The 19265-nt window shown below is 37.2% G+C and overlaps 1 protein-coding gene across 1 annotated transcript; it reads right to left on the minus strand.

Moving 5' to 3' along the window:
- Positions 1 to 427: 427 nt before the first annotated feature.
- Positions 428 to 12269, minus strand: LOC100758708 (selection and upkeep of intraepithelial T-cells protein 8-like). Its single transcript, XM_027402282.2, is given in 7 exon segments — positions 428 to 565; positions 568 to 686; positions 3732 to 3854; positions 5443 to 5553; positions 7253 to 7531; positions 10621 to 10968; positions 12197 to 12269. Coding segments are annotated over 7 exon segments (1191 nt in total).
- Positions 12270 to 19265: the final 6996 nt, after the last annotated feature.

Here is a 19265-nt window from a genome sequence, read left to right on the forward strand (position 1 = left end):
ACTTAAATAAACTCATGTACTACATATACCTTCTTTATCTTAGGACTAGGCAGAACTTTAGATAATAGTTATTCATAAACTAGGGTCTTATAATAAGATTACATCAAATCGGTAAATTAGTACCAATAGGCTATATCAGTCATTCTTTTCTCAAATATTTTTCTATTTTTATAAAACTTTGTAAAAACTTTTCAAGTTATAATTCAATTATTATATTTTAAATCTTCCTTTAAACATCCTGATATATGATTCCCAGCTGTCCTTCAAATTCATGGCTTCTTCATTAATAGTTTTTATTGCTTGCATGTGTGTGTGTGCATGTGTGTTAACATGTATAGCCAAAATATACAATCTTAAATATAACCTGTTCAGTTCATATAAAGTGACTTATATGTGTTTTTATGGCTAATGATTTGTCAATGGACAATCAATTGGTAGCACTTCCCCGTGGAAAACACCTCTTCTGCTTCCAGCTTTCCTCAGTTGCCTACAGTTCTTTGTGTAGGATTGAGGTCTCATGGAAGTTAAGTTTCTGAGTCTTCTTCTGCATTGATTGAAACCTCCACGTTCTTTCAATAATGATATAATGATTGGTAAGATGAAACATATCACCAGGAAAAATATCACAAATAGCAATTCTGTTATCCAGGAGTTGTATAAGGAAAATTGAGGATCTGAAATAGAGACTAAAGAAAGTGAAAAAATTAGGAAACTAGTAATATTGTGTACTACAGGTGTGTACTACAGGATCAATTCTTAAAAATAACATTTAATATTCCTTTACATGTTATAGAATGTCTCACTTTAGGGCTGAGAACTGTGATGCACACCTGTAATATCAGCATTTAGGTGTGGTGATATATTATTTATGATTTATTAAAGCTTGACTGAAGATTCATAAAAGCAAAATCAGAATCAAGCTATAGAGATCAGGCAGCAGTGATACACACCTTTAATCCAAGCAGCCAGAAGCTAGGACGTGGTGGTACACACCCTTAATTTAGGACTCAGGATTAAGAGATAGACAGATATTTTAGAGTCCTAGGCCACCCAGATCTACAAAAGAGTTAATCAGTATAAAAGAGAATTATAGCTCACACCTTTAATCCCAACATTAGGGAAGTATATAAGACAGAGCAAGGTCTCAGAGAGCATTCATTCTCCTGCCATGCTGATGATAGGAGCATTCATTCTCCAGCCACGCTGAGACTTGGTGAGAGATCATGGAGACAAAATCAGCCCATTCAGCCTGAGGTAAGGATAAGACGCTATTTATCAACTGCTATTCTTTTCTGATATCCAGCTTGAAGTTTGAACCCCAATATCAGTCACTGGGTCAATTATTATGCATGTTGTATTTAGGAGGTTGACAGACCCACAAAACCACATCAGTATAATCTCTTAAACAATATTTGCTCAATGAAAACAACAGTTGACATGTTAGTATCATTCACAAAAATCTCACAAGGCCCTACCCCTAAATGAAGAACTACAAACAATTGATGGCTACCGAGCAAGAAAAAAAAATTGGTCTTCTCTAGGGATGAATCCCCGGATAAGTTATCAAGTCCCAAATAGTTAGCTATAAATACATATATGTATGAGCAACATAAATGGACTCAACAGGTAATATTTTTGTACCATATTTATATACACATATAAAAGAGTAAATAATAAAGAAAAGGGGATCATAAATTTGAGATACAAGGGTGTTACAAGAGAATTTGGAGGTAAAAAAGGAAAGAATGGAAATTATATAATTATAGGAGTCATCTATGGAAGAAAAAAATGATTTAAATTTCATAAGTAAATAAAACAATTCCAAAGAAAGTATGGCACCATAAGAGATTCCTAAGTAGGCCAAGGGATCTTGCACATGAAAATCAAAGTTGGAGACATTATACTTCAAACTACATATTTTTTCAGTAATAAAGACTGAATGCAGACTCTAAACAGTGTATGTAATGCTAACATAGAAACAAATATATGCGTCAGTATACCAGAAGAGAGAACCTAGAATACACTCATATGTTTGTAGTCAATTGAAGTTGACAATGGTACCAAATATATACAATGAAAACAGAATGGTGTCCTTAATGAATGATTCTGGGAAAAAAATAGATGCCCACATGTAAAGGAATGATGACAGTCCTCTGTATTACACCATATGCCAAAAATATTGAATCAATAGATTAAACATGTAAAGCTAATACTTGAAACCATAAGTTGTATAAAAGAAAACATAAAGGAATTGGTTGGCATTGACTTGGCAATGATTTCTTGAACACAACAACAAAGATAGACACAAAAGAAAAAAATGACTGGAAGGCAATTTGCACAACAAAAGAAACAAATCAGAGTGAAAAGACAACTACTGAAATGAGAGAAGGGGGAATTACTTGTAACCCATATATATGATCAAAGATTAACACATATGAAACACGTAATTCAATGGCAAGTGCTCCCTTGTTCATTGTTAGTGATATGTAAATTGATGCATCTTAATAGTTGCTTACAGGGTTCTACATATATTCAACATATAATCCAGTTCAATTTACAGTTATCATTTCCAAAGACATTTCTAATATCCCTGTATGGTCACTAAATTTGAAAAAGACCTTTGTAATCAGGGATAATTTAGAAGCTATAATGGCTTTGGTTCTGGTTTTGTGGATCCTTATATTTTCTCCTACAGGATCCTTAGGTGTGACAAGAAGCACAGGTTGAATAAAAATATCCAGAGGAGATTGGGTTTTGATGATTTTTTTTCTCAACTTGGATCTCTGTGTTTACATTTTGAATGTCAATATATTTATTTTCATTGGACAATAATTAACAGTACTTTCTTTTATCACATGTTTTATAAATCCCAATTTAGAATGTTGTAATTTTCAATGGAGATGCTTGAAATACCTGACTATACTTATTCTTTTCCAAGGCCTGTCCAGAAATATTATGGGAAATACAGGAATAAAGAAAGCCCTCTTGGAACCCCTATAACTATAAAATTCTCACTTACTGTTGGTAAGTCATGCTAAAACTAAAATGTTTCTGTGCTTTGATTTGTGATAATCTCATCTACATGCATTTCTCTATAAGCCTCTAAATAATGGAGAATTGTCAAAGCATCAAAAACAACTAGTATAATAACATCAATCATTAATTTACTTTTAAGTAATGGCCATATCTTAGCATAAATGTATCCTGAATACACACACACACACACACACACACACACACACACACACACACACACACACACACATATATATATATATATATATATATATATATATATTTCTAGTGCTGAAAAATCAGTCACGAAAGTCAATATCTAGCATACTTTCAGTGTAGACTGTTGGGCTCAACACACACTGAAACCTAACTTACTCTCATAAATTCACAAATTCATACTGACAGTTAAGTGACCCCAGGAAATACATAAAAGTGAGTCATTGAATTTAAGCATGTATTCTGGACATTTTGTTGTTGTTGTTATAGCAGAAGAAACAGGAGGATCTGATTTCCAGCACAGCCGAAAGTGCTGTAGACTCAGAGCAGCCCTAGCCCTTGACATCCATAATTTTAATGCGGGAAAATGGTCCTCTGAGCTGTCACCTAAACTACAGGTTCTCCTGGTAATGATGGAATTCTCACATAAATCTTAAGGAAACTGTTTGTAGGAAAATTAGACAACTAAGAAACATCCCACAGCCACTAATCCCATTTACCTCTGCTCCGAAGTGGTAGATATACAGCAAAGAGTACTATAGTACAGATTAAGAAACTCAGTATTTGAATAGGCTCTGGGTTAAATACACGGTGACACTGATGTTGACGATTAGTTGTAGACCCTAGAACAGAGAAGGGTAGGATGGAGAAAGAGGAACACATGATTGTAGGATACTCCACTACAGAAAACTCCATTGGAATGCAGGATCTGCTTGACCTAATAGAGATCCATATGAAAGTTTGGTTTGTAGCTAATGGAAATACGGAATGAGATAGAATTGCTGCACTAGCAGGCCTGGACTTGAAGCAGCACAAATTGAGTCTATTCCATTTTGAGCTGAACTTCTTCTTGAAAGGGAAATTATTCTTTTAGTTTTCAAGATTTAATTTTTCATTTATTTTATTACCTCATTGTATGCTCCTACAGAGGTATAAAAGTGACTATAGGAATGAAAAGGTTATAAGTCATGTAAATAGACACCATCCCTAAGAACAGCCATGGTTTAGTAATCTCAAATTTATCAGTGCAAAAGTTCAACATTTCTTTTTTTCACCATTTTTTATTTGAATTAGAAACAAGATTATTTTACATGTCAATTCCAGTTCCCTCTCATTCCCTCCTCCCATGCGACCCCCCCAACTAACACCCTACCTATCCCATACCCTTTCTGCTCCCCAGGGAGGGTGAGGCCTTCCATAGGGGGTCTTCAGAGTCTGTCATATCCTTTAGGATAGAGCCTAGGCCCATCCCCTGTGTGTCTATGCTCAGGGAGTATCCCTCTATGTGGAATGGGCTCCCAAAGTCCATACCTATGCTAGGGATAAGTACTGATCTACTACAGGAGGCCCCATAGATTTCTGATGTCTCACTGACACCCATGTTCATGGAGTCTGGATCAGTCCCATGCTAGTTTCCCAGCTCAGTCTGGGGACCAAGAGCTCCCGGGTGTTCAGGTCAGCTGTTTCTGTGGGTTTCACCAGCATGATCTGGATCCCTTTGCTCATCACTCCTCCTTCTCTGCAACTGGATTCCAGTTCAGTTCAGTGTAACCCAGTCACAAAAAGACAAACATGGTAGATACTTACTCATATATGGATTTTAGACATAGGGCAAAGATTACTAGCCCACAATCCACACCGCCAGAGAAGCTAGGAAGCAAGGAGGACTCTAAGAGAGACATGCATGGTCCCCCAGAGAAGAAGAAAGGGACAAGATTTCCTGAGCAAATTGGGAGCCTGGGGGAGGGGAGAAGGAGCTAGGAGGATGAGAAGGGGAAAAGAGGAGGGGTGAGGAGGACATGTGGGAGCAGGAAGGTTGAGTATGGGGAAAAATAAATAAGAGCAAGATAAGAGATACTAAAGTAGAAGGAGACATTGTAGGTTTAAGGAGAAATCAGGCACTAGCAAAATGTCTGGAGATCTGCAAAGATGACACCAAATAATAATCTAAGCAACAGAGGAGAGGCTACCTTAAATGCCCTCCCCTGATAATGAGATTGATGACTGATTTATATGCCATCTTATAGCCTTCACCCAGCATCTGGGTGATGCCCAAGTTCAACATTTCTAAGATGAAAAACATTCATGAGTCTGTTTGGGGCAACCATGGCATTGGAAGATAAATGAAATCCAGCTTTGCCTAAACACTCACATGAATAGAATCAAATTCTTAAAAATACCTTAATTATCCTATCTTCATCATATCATTACCTTGGCTTATGTGATGAAAGTAGCAGATGTGTATCAAAAATACAAAGAGTATCATAAGTGTAATGCAAATTAAAAGGTTCATCCAAATGTGGTCGCGATTAAAGAGGTCATCTAAAACAAAGGAAAAGATGTCTTTAAAACATTATGAATATCACAAATAGATCCATTGGTTTTGAAAATTGTTGATCCTAAACACACTTCTTCACCTTAAGATCCTGCAAGCTAATGTCTAAGGTATGACCATTATACAATTCCCCTACATCAGGAGAAAAACAATCTCCATTCACAACCATTTCTGTGACCTTATAATCATTCTATTCTAAAAAACTCATTTTCAGAAACTATCATGAAATCTTAGCAGAATAGAATGTCTCCCTTTCTCAGTCTCTCTGTCTCTGTCTCTGTCTCTCTGTCTCTCTGTCTCTATATCTCTATCTCTCTCACACAGACAAACACACACACACACACACACACACACACACACACACACACACACACAGCAGAATTTTCACTCTATAGCCTAGACTGTACTCAAATTCTCAGCAAATGTCATAACGATGGCCTTCAGTGATTATACATGTGTGTTTTCTGCAATCAAATATTTTCTACAGACTCACACACAGTCATATAAATTTGTATTTTTCCATTTATATTATGATCTTCTAAGTGTAAAAGAGGTAAGATAAAGAAGGGACTATTGCTCTGGGGATAGAAAATGATTCCATGAAGTGAGATTTAAGTTACATATTCCCAATGCTAACAGTTGATAATGATAATTCTACAATTAGCTAAAGGTAATTTTGCTATACACAAGACACAATCTTTTCCTGATTTGTCTTTGACATTCACCCATTACAACTCCTATGACCCAGCAATGTAATATTAAGTAGTCTGGGCTTTAGATATACTTGCTACTCACTACTGGTTTGAGTGGCTTTTGTCAACTATCATTCAGTACTATATTCAAATGGCAGAACACTTCTGAATATTACATGAGACTAATAAAAGCTTCTTGCATACACTCATTTAGGATTCATAAAAAACAATAAATTTAGGCATGAGGCACAGTGGCCCACATTGTTAATCCCAGCATTCCAGAAGAAGAGCTATGAGGATATAAATACATTGGAGGTAAGCCTGCTCAACTTAGCAAGTTCCAGGCCAGCCATGGCTGCACGATAAGACTTTGTTTCAAAATCAAAAATAAACATATGAAGAACAGCAAAAGTTGGGGGCTAAGTAGTAAAACTGCTTGCCGTGTAAACTTGAAGACCCAATTTTAATACTTGGAACCCACTGTGGAAGAAGAGGACTTAATCAAGGAAGTTGTCCTCTGACTTTTAAATATGCACAATGGTTTATGTTCACATGCACACAGGCACACAAACAAACACACACACACACACACACACACACACACACACACACACCAATAAATGAAATAGAATTTTAAAACATAGCATCAGATATAGATATAGATATATTCATTTCCTAGATACATATTTATATCCTAGCTAAAAAAGCATTGATTATAAAAATCAACACTATTCTTATATTTACCAAAATATGTATCATATTAAACTTATGGAAAAATATTATGCCCAATGAAATAATATTAAATGTCAATAAAGCTGCAATATATGTCCTTGTTCGCTTGCCTTCAAATACTCTCATCATAGTACCTGACAATTTGTCTTACTGAAACCCAAAGGAAACTCCATAATATAATAAGCCTTTGAAATATTAATCAACTCCATATTTTTGTATTTATGTTTTCAGATCAACTGCCAAACTGAACAGCAATACTCACTTGCTAAGATGACACTTATTTGCTTCTCTTCACCTGTTAAAGGGTTGGAAATCCAGCACAGGATACCACCCTGTGATCTGTTTGTGAGTAGAGTTGTCTTTAAGTGGAAAAATCTAGCTTCATCCTGTGAATATGATTTTGATGATGGTGGAAGTGCTTTCCCCCTGCTGTCTCTCCATTCCATTTGTGGCTCGGGGAACCACCCTGCTGAGTCACACTCCACAAGGACTCCATCAGCACCTGGAGCCTGAATATGGATCTGTGTCTCCAATCCAACTGCTGGAGGAAATGAGAAAAAAAAAGAATCAGTATATTTTGTTGAGGTTCACTTGACTACTTCAAACAGCAGAAGCATGATAGTTTGTTCTATAAACTTGGAAAATGTGTGAATCAACACCACATTCAATTTAAGGTAAGACTAACCAGTAAGTATTTGATGTCTATCCACTTCATAGTATATTTTTGAGGACTTCATGGTTTTTACTCATCACTTGAATATTTTAATATTTTCTAAAAGAAAGCATCTTCAACAAATGAATCTCAGAAAATTGGATGCTCACATGTAGAAGTATGAAATTAGACCAGCATCTGCTGAGTAGTGATGGTGCACACTTTTAATCCCATCACTTGAAAGGAAGAGACAGGCAGATCACTGAGTTTGAGACCAACCTGGTCTACAGAGTGAGTTCCAGGACATCCAGGCCTACACAGAGAAACTTTGTCTCAAACAAAAATAAAAACAAAAACAAAAAGAAAGAAAGGGAGGAAGAAAAAAGGGAGGAAGGAAGAGAGAAAGAAAGAAAGTAAGAAAGAAAGAAAGAAAGAAAGAAAGGAAGAAAGGAAGGAAGAAAGAAAGAAAGGAAAAAAGGAAGGAAGGAAAGAAGGAAGGAATCAGACCAATATTTATTACCTTGTGCAAAACCTAACTTCAAATCAACAAAAGACATAAATATGGAACATAAAACCAGAAGAAAATATAGGCAATGTGCTACATATTATATGTTTAGAAAATTCTTCCTTAATAGTACTCCATTTGACCAAGGATTAAAGTTAACAACTGATGAAACGAAAAAGCTTCTGCACAGCTAATGAAAAAAATCAACCAGATAAAGAGAAAGGAGGGGAGACAATCTTTGTCAACTATACATATGACAGACGATTAATATCTAAATTAAATTAAAAAATTACAAAGAAAGAAAAATTAAATAACCCATTCAAAACAATGAGCCTGGGACCTGAACAAAAATTCTCAAAATGTGCTCAACATCCTTAGCCATCAGGGAAATGCAAATCAAAACAACTCTGACATACCATTTTGCACCTGTCAGAATGGCTAAAAACAAAACACCAGTGACAGTTTATGCTGAAGATGATGTGGAGAAAGTGGAACACTCCTCCACTGCTGGTGAGAATGCAAACTCATACAACCACTTTGGAAATCAGTATGGTGGTTCATCTGGAAATTGGGATTCAATCTACCTCAAAGTCTAGCAATTTCACTCTTAGGCATATACCCAAAGGATGCACATTCATACAGCAAGGGCATCTGTTCAACTATGTTCATAGCAGCATCATTTGTAGTAACCAGAACCTGGAAGCAACCTAGATGACCCTCAACTGAAGAGTGGATAAAGAAAATATGGTACTTCAAAGTCTGCTCCTAATTATATGACAGACTTTGAAGATTCCCCCATGGAAGGCCTCACCCTCCCTGGGGAGCGGAAAGGGGATGGGATAGAATGTTGGTGGGGGGCAGGGGAGGAGGGGAGGAAGAGGGAACTGGGATTGGCATGTAAAACAAGCTTGTTTCTAATTTAAATTAAAAAAGGAAAAGAAAAATAAAACTGACAAAACACCAAAAAAGGAAAAGAAAAGAAAAAGAAAATGTGGTACATTTACACAATGGAGTATTACTGGGGGAAAAAGCAATGGACTCCTGTAATTGGCAGGCAAATGGGTAACATCAGACTATTGCTGGGAATGGGAGGGTGGTGGAGTAATAGAGAAGGAAAAAACAGTGTGCTCTGATTATAAAAATGGGGAAAGGGAGGGTATGATTGTCCTTGGTTATTCCCAGAAGTAGAAGGTAAGTTCCTAATGCTATAGACACCATGCACTTCAGATACAGGAACCAGAGACCTTCAGCTGTATCTAACCTGAAAGCCTTCCCCTGACACTAGCTTTCATGGTACTAGAAGCTTCCGAAGGAGGGAAGCAAACAACTGCCCTACTCAGCTGCAATGCCCTTGAACCACATGAATGAGCAGTATGACAAAATAACCCTAAGGATGCAGTGGTGGCGCATATACCTTAGTGGTTACCTGATGCTCTCTAAGTGGACTTAAGACCCACTCAACAAGGGGTAAATGATCCCTGGTCTTGGAAAGCTAGACAACTACCCAGGGTTAGTGATATTGAAGCTACGGATCTTCAAGGAGAAATGACAACTCCCACTTTCCTAAACCACCATGCCTAACTGCATTCTAAATACTTGTCGTTTTATTCACAGATAAGTGTAATCTTCACCCCTCATTAAAGAAACTTCTTTTTACAACAGACAGAGATCATTACAGAAAACCATGCCAATCAAAATGCAGAGTTTGGAGCCCAGTCCCAACTGATACATCTCCAAAACAGTTCTCATAACCTAAGGTTCAGGGAACACTGCCAAAGAAGGGACAGAAAGAATATAAGAGCCAGAGGATAAGAACGTTTGGTGTGAAACCTCACCTCCTAGTAATAAAAGAAGCTGCACCCATTAAGTCTCACTAGCATGACTGCCTGAATATGAGCTGAACAAAGACAACAACAATAAGCATACCAAAGTGGCCTAGGGGGAGGCAGGTGGAAGCCCCAAGGTCCTAAACCATTCACAAAGACAACTAAGGAATGTGGAGAGCTGGAGAAGCAGTCTTCCCATTGAAGAGCACATCAATTGCTTACCCAATACCAAATGGTCAGCCCTGAAAACAAACACAGGTGTGTGTGTGTGTGTGTGTGTGTGTAAAACAATATAAAAAGAGACCATAAATTTGAAAGAGAGATATGAGAGATTTATGGGAGAGTTTAGAGGGAACAAAAAAAAGAATAAAGTTATGTAATTGTATTATAATACCAACAAATAAAAAATTTTTTGAAAGAACTATTGTATTATTGGAGCTAGCAAATGACAGTGCTTAGTTTATATGGATGCCTCAATGCTTTGGTGTTATCTTAAAAATAAATAATAATTATTTTAAATTAATAATAAAACTCTAATACTTAAAATGTAAAAAAAAAAAACAACATAAAAAACCAAGACAGTTTCCATGTATTTCAGTTTATTGGGCACAAGGGCACTGGCACACTATGTTCCATCGGCAACTTACCTGCCACACTGAGGTTCATGCTGTCCACATAACCGAAGGCACTGTCATTAAATAAACACTGGTAAAGCCCATCATCAGAAATGCTGATATTATGAATTCTGAGGCCCACTTTTCCCTTCCCAATAGCCTCTTTCACAAACTCCATACGATTCACATATTCAGGTGCAGCTTCTCCACTCACTCCTTGGCTACCTCGGTATAGGTAAACAGGTTGGGAATGGCCACTCTTGAACCAGCGTACCTCCATATACTCCACACTGCGTGGTGGGGTCACCTGGCAGCTGAGCTCAGCCTGGCCTCCTACTCTAGCTAACACCTGTCCTTTGTGAGTAGACACCATCATTTTCCCTGTGGAAGAACAAAAAATAACATAATAAGTCTGAAGCCAAAAACCATCACTGTCTCTTAACCTTGTTTAAAAAAAAACATACTACATGCTGCCCCTCACACCTAGCTGACCCAAACGTTTGGCTCTGACTATACTCCTTGTAGTCCATCAATGTTTTATTTTTTGAAAACCCAATATTTTCATTGTATTTTTAAAAATATATTTGGGAAGATGCTAGAGTAGGAAGCAACAACAATTTGTTTCTCTACTTAAAATACAGTCATATAGAGGAAGAATCATCTGGTGCAACTAGTTTGGAACTTCACAAGGCCTTAGAATTAGTCAATTACTGGGAACTGTGCTGAATTCCATCAAAGAAAAACTTAAAATGGAAGGTTTATTTTGGTTCCTGGTCACCTCACTTTTATGGAGCTACAATGATTCTTATTTCCCGGGGTGGGTTCTGTGTTTTACTGGTTATAACAATGGACTGATAACTTTCTTTTCCTTCAGTGCAGGATGAGTCCCTGGAAGTGTATCTTAGATTCCACTCACAGCCAAAACTAATTAGAAAAAAGTAAATGAGTCATCTCCAATCCCTTCTTTCATCTGAGATAGTGTTGAGCTTTGCCTTCATCAAAGAAGCCCCATGTTACAGGGGTGACTGCTAATCCAGAAACCCATAACTGGCCAGGATGCTGAGAATAAGTGATGGTGGGGTGATCTACCCTAAATGGGATGTCTATATAATCCACTTCAAGTTTCTGGGAACACTGAAGCAGAGGACATATAAAGAATAAAGAGCCAGGGCATGAGGAGATATGCAGGAAACAAAATCCTTCTGGTTATGACAGATGATGGCAGTGGTCATTGACACGAGTGTTACACATTATCAAATCCATCAGTATTTCATCACATCGGGCATTCAGGAGTCCCTACCCATGTCTGAGAGTCTGTTGGCACTTAATGGATTCTGGGGGAGAGGCTATTGTGTCCTAGCAAATAACCTTCTGCCCAATCTCATGCAAGCAATTCTAATTACACTCACAGAGCCATGCACAAAAAGAGGATGGAAAATGGAATGGGACTTGTTTTGAAGAAAAAGGTTTCATCAGGAGAAGGAAGGTGTGCAAACAGGGAATGAGGTGAACATAATTTAAGTTCACTATATACATGTATGAAATGGTCAAGAGAATTTTGAAAATATTTTAAAAGGAAAAGGTAAACAAAAACAAACAAATTTCTTACCTGAAGACATCATCACTTTCAGAAAAAGGAAGTATCCACAATATCCAAAAAAGTAAGAGAACCTAAGCTTCATCGTATCTGCAAATGAGACTAGGAAGTGGTCATAGACCATGAGACATGAGGCATAGATTGTATAGACAAATGTTCTTGATAACTATAAAAAAGGACAAGAGTAATACTTTTCCTTTTATGGAGTAAATCTTGCCAGTGTTTGATAGAATGTCTATGCTCTCACACATGTTCTGATCAGGAAAGATCTTCTCAGTACCTTTATCCCATTGGCTCATACTCCTGTATATCTAGTCAGGCCATAGACCTCAGGGAATACCAACTCTATTATGTTGCTAACTTGACATAATATTGAATTGAAGCTTAGTGACTTATACTCATTGAACAATTCATCTCCCATTTATCATCTCAGAAACTTCTATTTTCTATAGATAGTGATTAACACAGATAACTATAACTAGTCAAGGTGCAGAAAATAAGAAATTGAAAAATGATTAGTGCTAAAGGGAACATATATTCCTCATTGCTGTCAGTACTATGGCTCAGAGATCATTGATTAAAAGGGGCCAGAAACAGTATAAGAACCCAAAGTGGTAGGGGACTATAAGGAAATACCTTCTGGATACCCTTCTGGATATGCACCTAAGGCAGCATGCATAAAACCTGTACAAACCCATTCCATGTCAAACATAGGAGGAGGCTGGGCACACAAACCCACCCCTGAGCATGGAGCAATCAGCAATTAGTAGCTTCTGGGAAAGGAAGTGCTAGATTTTTCAAAGCCTATAAGCATTTGAAAGTTGACCATACTCAAGGGGAAGACTACAATTCCAAGAATATCTGGGCAGCCTAAAATTGGTCTTGAAGGGTTTTTAAGAATGAACACACATTTGGATAAACATGGAAGGGATGGATATGGGAAGATTTGGGAGATAAGTATAATCAAAATTCATTGTACAAAATTAGGATGTTTCAAAGGACTAATACAAATGTGCATAAATAAAAAGTTTTGACAATAAACTGAAACTTCAAATTTTATGCTATGTTGTCCCTTTATATAAAACCATGCTATGTATCTAAATTTTAATATTAAACAAATAATGATTTTTTTATAAATATAACCAAATATTTGGATATGGTATATTTAGACAAATAAATTACTTCCAACTTAGCTGGGTGTCATGCATTTTATCAGGTAAGCACATATTGACCTTAAAGTCATAGACATGAGTTGATTCACTGTGTCAGCCTGCCATCTCAGCCTGGCAGCCAACAACAATAAATGATTTCAAACATTAGAGCAATACAGAACTTTATTTAAGTCATCGACATATGTTCTAGAGTCAAGATCATGAGGAAGAAATCCCTGCCATCATGGAGATCAGCAAAATCCCTCTATCACTAAATAAAGTAGGACCTTTACTTGGCCATTTTGTGGTTAGTGCACACACATAGAAAGTTAATGGAGTATCTTCTACTTATCTGCAAATAACACATTATATAACACTATAATACTGCTCCATCATGTGGCATATACATCATGATGTGGGCAGGTGATTGATTGGCTTACTACCTGGAAGAGTGGGTTTACATCCAATAAGAAGACATAATAAGAAATGTAATCTCTAAATGGTATGATTCCAGGACCTCCCTCCATTATCACCTACTGCTTTCAGAACAATTAACCTAATGTTTGAATTTATTAAGGATATTTTAAGAGAAACAAAAGCACAAGAAGACTTATACCTAGTAGCAGTATATGAAAGCTTATGACTAGAAATAACTCAACATATTTTTCTGGCCAAAGAATGGACAAACAAACTATAGATAGCCATATGCATCATAAAAAGTAGTATGACAGATTTCTCTGTAAGTGATGGCTATCAAATTCTAGAGGATTTGGCTAAGTTAAAAGAGTCTGATGAAATTAGTTCATGTTATAATTGTAAGTACATAAGCTTCTAGGAAATGCAAGTAATTACTATGACAACATATCTGTGGTTTCCTAGTGACAAAGAAAACAGATAGAAAGGAATGATCCCAAAAGCTCACCAAGACAGTTTGAGGTCACAGTTATTTGTTATATGGACTGTAGTGACAATTTCTTGATTGTACACATATTTAAACCTTACAAATTATTTGCCTTAAATATAATGCAGACTTTGTTGCATTTCAGTTAAACCTCAATAAATCTCTTGATAATGAGTGTGTTTTAAATAAACAAAGTATTAGCGATGAATTTTGGTGGATATTTATCTGTACAAACTTTATCATAGATGTCTTACTATATAATTTACAAATTAGTAAGCAGAACTTACTAACTGGAGGCACCTGTGTTATGAGTGTCAAGTATAAAACATTGGCCCCACTATTTTCTCTCTGGGTTCTTCTAAAAAACTATTCTGTGGAAATGGTATACTTTCTGAAATTCAGGGCACTCTGGAATCTTGATAATGAAATTTGAAAGCAAATCCTTCCTTTTTAAGGACTTCACTGCCTGTCAGATTTCTAAGCTCCATATATAATAAAGAATTTTCTTAATAGGAAATTAGAGTTAAAGAAGGCAAGACTTACAGAGGGAGGAAACACCCTTGTCTCCAACATCCATAACAGATCACTTACTTGAGCTCCAGAATTCAGAGAGAATTTCTTTCCTGGTCCTTCAAAACTTCTCAGTGCCTGCAGGTGTTTCAGCAAACTCCTTCACCATTAATCACCAACACCTCCTTGAGCTCAGAGTTGGTACTCTCCAAGTCCAACCAGTTTTCACGTGGGTGTTGTCTATCACTTACCATTATCAAACCAGTATCAGTTCACTGAGAAACCTGGAGGAATTCTATTATGTTTTATTTCCACAAAAGCCCCATGAGCTCTCACACATAAGCATCCTGCTCTGTATCGCTTTTGAGCACTCTTGTTTACAGTAGACCTGTTCCAACATGACCTAATTGTCTCTTGATGATATCTGAGACAAGGCATTTTTTTAAACATCACTTCCCTCTAAATTTTTCTTGAGAACACTAGAAACACTAATCTTGCTTTTATTGACAGTATATGCTCCCCAATATACCATTAATAAAGAACTAAAATGTTATTTAGTTCTTTTCTAGTGCAATACTGAGCAAATACCTTTAATATTTCTGGATATCAGCTATATTTACTTCCCAAATATTTACAATATTCATTTTTGTAGAGGGTACAGAACAGGACAGGCAATAATTGTCAAAGACCTGTTAATAAGGTAGTTAATAGTATTTTTATTGAAAATAAAATTATTTTCATAAAATATATTCTGACCAAGGTTCAACTCCCCCAACTTGTTCCAAATCCTTCCCACCTCACCCCCCACCAACTCCACACTTCCTCTCTTTAGAAAACAAACAGGCTAACATCAAAGGCAAACAAACAAGCTTTAAAAAGACTCCCAGCAACCAGGAAGAGGGTGTCTGAATGGGCCTTCCCCTTTAATCAGATTAGTGACTACCCTAATTATCATCATAGAACCTACATTGGGTAACTTAATGGAAGCAGATTCAGTGACCCACAGCCAAACACAAGGTTGAGCTCCTGGAGTTCAGTAGAAGAGAGAGAAAAGGGAGCATATAAACCATGGGAGTCAAGACACTGATGGAGAAAATATAGAGACAGCTGATCCAAGCTAGTGGGAGCTCATGGACTATGGACTGACAGCTGGGAAACCTACATGGGACCTAACTAGACCCTCTGAATGTGGGGGACAGTTATGTGACTTGATCTGTTGGGGACATCCCTGGCAGTGGCACCAGGACCTATCCCAGGGGCATGAACTGTCTTTTTGGAGCCTACTCCCTATGGTGGGATACCTTGCTCAGCCTTAATCAGGGGAATATGGGCTTGGTCCTGCCTCAAACTGGTATGCCATACTTTGTTGACTCCCCAGAGAATGTCTTACCCTCACTGAAGAATGAATGGGGGGGAGGGGGAATTGGGGTTGATATGTAAAATGAAAAATACATTTTTAAAGAAAAAATAACAACAACAAAAAACCCACAGAGAAAGCACATGAAACACACACACACACATACATACATACACACACACACACACACACACACACACACACACACACACACCATAAAAACACAAAATCAGGAAACATAATATATACAAAAGACCAATAAGACAAAAATGCCCAAACAAAGTGATATAAGACAAAAAGTCTATGAAAATGCAATTTAGTTGATTTTGTGTTGGCCATCTACTTTTAGGCATGATGTCTAACATTAAGTGTGATTAATATCACAGTTATACTCCATTATAGAAAAGTAATTTTTCCATTACAAGCATATCTCGATAGGAGATAACTTCTTAGTTACAGATGGGAGCTTGTGTCCACTTCCCACTTTCAACACTGGGGCCCCATCTGGCTTGAATCTGTGCAGGCCCTGTGATACTGCCACCAGATCTTTGATTCATGTGTGCATCAGTCTGTTGTGTTTGAAAGACACAGTTTCCTTGGTGTCATCCATCCTCTCTGGCTTTTACAATGTTTCTGCCTCTTATTCTGCATAGTTCCCTGAGCCCTTGATGGGAAGGTCTAATGATGACATTCCATTTAGAACTCGGTGTTTCGGTCTTTCACAGTCTTCTTATAATCCAATTGTGGGTCTCAGCATTAGTTACCATTTACTGAAAGAGAAATGTTCTCTGATGATGGCTGAGTGAGGCACTGATTCATTTGGTAGAAGAATGTTTTTAAGAGTCATTATTGCTTTTCCTTTAGCAGAATAATAGCAGTTAGTTTTCCCCTAGGCCCTTGGCCTATCTAATATGAGTTACTTGGTTATCTGGGCAGTACCAGGCATGGTTTCCATCTTGTGGAGTAGGCTTTAAACCCAATCATATGTGGTAGGTTACTCCCACAAAGTTTATGCCACTATAACCAGCATATCATACAGGCAGGTCAACATTGTAGATTATAGGATTTGTAGCTAGATTGGTGTTTACCTTTTTCCTATGGCAGCATGAATTCTTCTTGAATATGAGATGTCTTTTGTGCTTTAAAATTTTGATACTGTATATTACATGTATAACATGACATGTTTCATTGTGCCATTTTCATTCATGTATATAATGTACTTTGATCATATTAATCTCCTGTTCTTGTGTCCTCCCCATCATTTCTGTGGTCCCCTTCTATTTTCCAAACACTTCCCCTTCTAATTTCTTATCCTTAAAATAGTATATATTCTGTGAGGGAAAGTCTTTTCTAGGTTTACTTCTACAAAAGATTAACATAAAGAATACACAAAGAACTCAAGAATTTACATAGCAAAATAGAAAACAAATAAATTAATAAATGGGCTAATGAAATAGACATAAAGTTCTCCAAAGATGAAATACAGATTATTAATAAATACGAAAAAGTATTCAATAGCTTTTGGTATCAATGAGATGCAAATTAAACCTATACAAGATGTCATCTGATTCCAGTCAGAGTGGCCATAATCACTAAGAAAACAAGTAACAACAAATGCTAGCCTATGAGTACTTCCAGCTGTAGCCATTTGAGACATGGAAGATGTGAGTCCTTGGTACTGCCTCTAGTTAGCTGCGAAGTTTCCCATGAAAAAGGCAACTCCTCATTCCATAAAGACAATGCCGTATCAATGATTAGTAATTGATGTTGAAATGGAGCAGCAAAACTATGCTCATGATAACAACCTTTGTCTTCCCCTTGCTAACTCTACCTGTTCCATGAACACACATATCTCATAGGAACTTTCTCACCATTTGCTGCCCAGCTCAAATCTCTTTGTGTTGTTACCTCTTTTTAGTTTAATATTTTTTGAGTATTTCATGCATGGGTACTATATTTACATCATTTCCATCCCTTATTCTCCCCACCTCCAAGTCCTCCCATGTCCAACCTACTGAGTCCATTCAGTGTTGCTCATATGTATAGATGTTCAGGGATGACTCCTTGGAGGTTAAAGGAATGACCTATCAGGAGGTTAGTTTCCTGATACCAGGTCTCTGGAGAAGACCCATTCTTGCTCTCTCAGTATCCAATGATTGCCTGAAGGTCTTGATCAGCTGGCATAACCTAATGAGACACCCCATGTCCACATTGTCATGTCATCTGATGTTCTCATTATGTAGGTCTTATTTAGGCAGTCATATTGTTATTAATTTATGGGTATAATTTTCCTATTATGTACAAAAAACAGTATCTTACAGGAGATTTCCTTGGTCTGTTATTCTCTCTGCTATCTTTTTTCTCAGTTTTCCCTGAGTCTTAGATGTAAGGGCTACACTGTAGATGTATCAGTTGTGGGTTGGACACCCATGATCAGCTGTTCTTTGCATTTTGACAAGTTGTGGATTTTTGTAATAGTCTCCACGTGCTCAGGGTAGAAGTGGTCACTGACAAGGGGCAAGAGCTCCATTTATCTGTGGGCCTAAGGGTAGATATTTAGAATGAAGCAAGAAAATATACTGGTTTAGGAAAGTGATTTCACAACCTCACTGTCCTCAGGTATTTAACTAGTTTTAAAGTACAGGGCATAAATGCTTTGTACCAATGAGAGGCCTGCTTCTTTCTGAGGGGAAACAGAGAAGGAGTGGATTGAGGGGATGGAAGGGACAGAGGGAATGGGAGAAGAGGGGGAAGAGAAACTTCAGTTGGGATGTAAAATAAATAAATACATTTATAAATAAATAAGATTAACAAAAAAGTACCAGGCACAAATTCCTTCCTATTAAGTGGGTCTTAAGCTCAATTACATGACTGTTGTCACACTCAAAATATAAGAGCCACTATGTCACCATTGGGTGTATTTTGCTGAGCTGGTCATATTGTGGTTCATAGATTTTATAGCCAGGCTGAACTACTTATTCCCTTTCTCCCTAGACAACTAATATAGCACCTTCAGAAACTGTAGGAACCAGTTCTCAGGAGGAGGCTTCCAGGTCATTTTCAGTGGGATTTCTCAAGTCCTGTGTCCAAAGCCTATGGTGTCTTCAACAGCCTTCCTTAAACTTCTTCAAAGCAACTATAAAAAAGCAAGGGCAAGAGACT

The sequence above is a fragment of the Cricetulus griseus genome, chromosome 2, assembly GCF_003668045.3.
Source record: "Cricetulus griseus strain 17A/GY chromosome 2, alternate assembly CriGri-PICRH-1.0, whole genome shotgun sequence".
Lineage (NCBI taxonomy): Eukaryota > Metazoa > Chordata > Mammalia > Rodentia > Cricetidae > Cricetulus > Cricetulus griseus.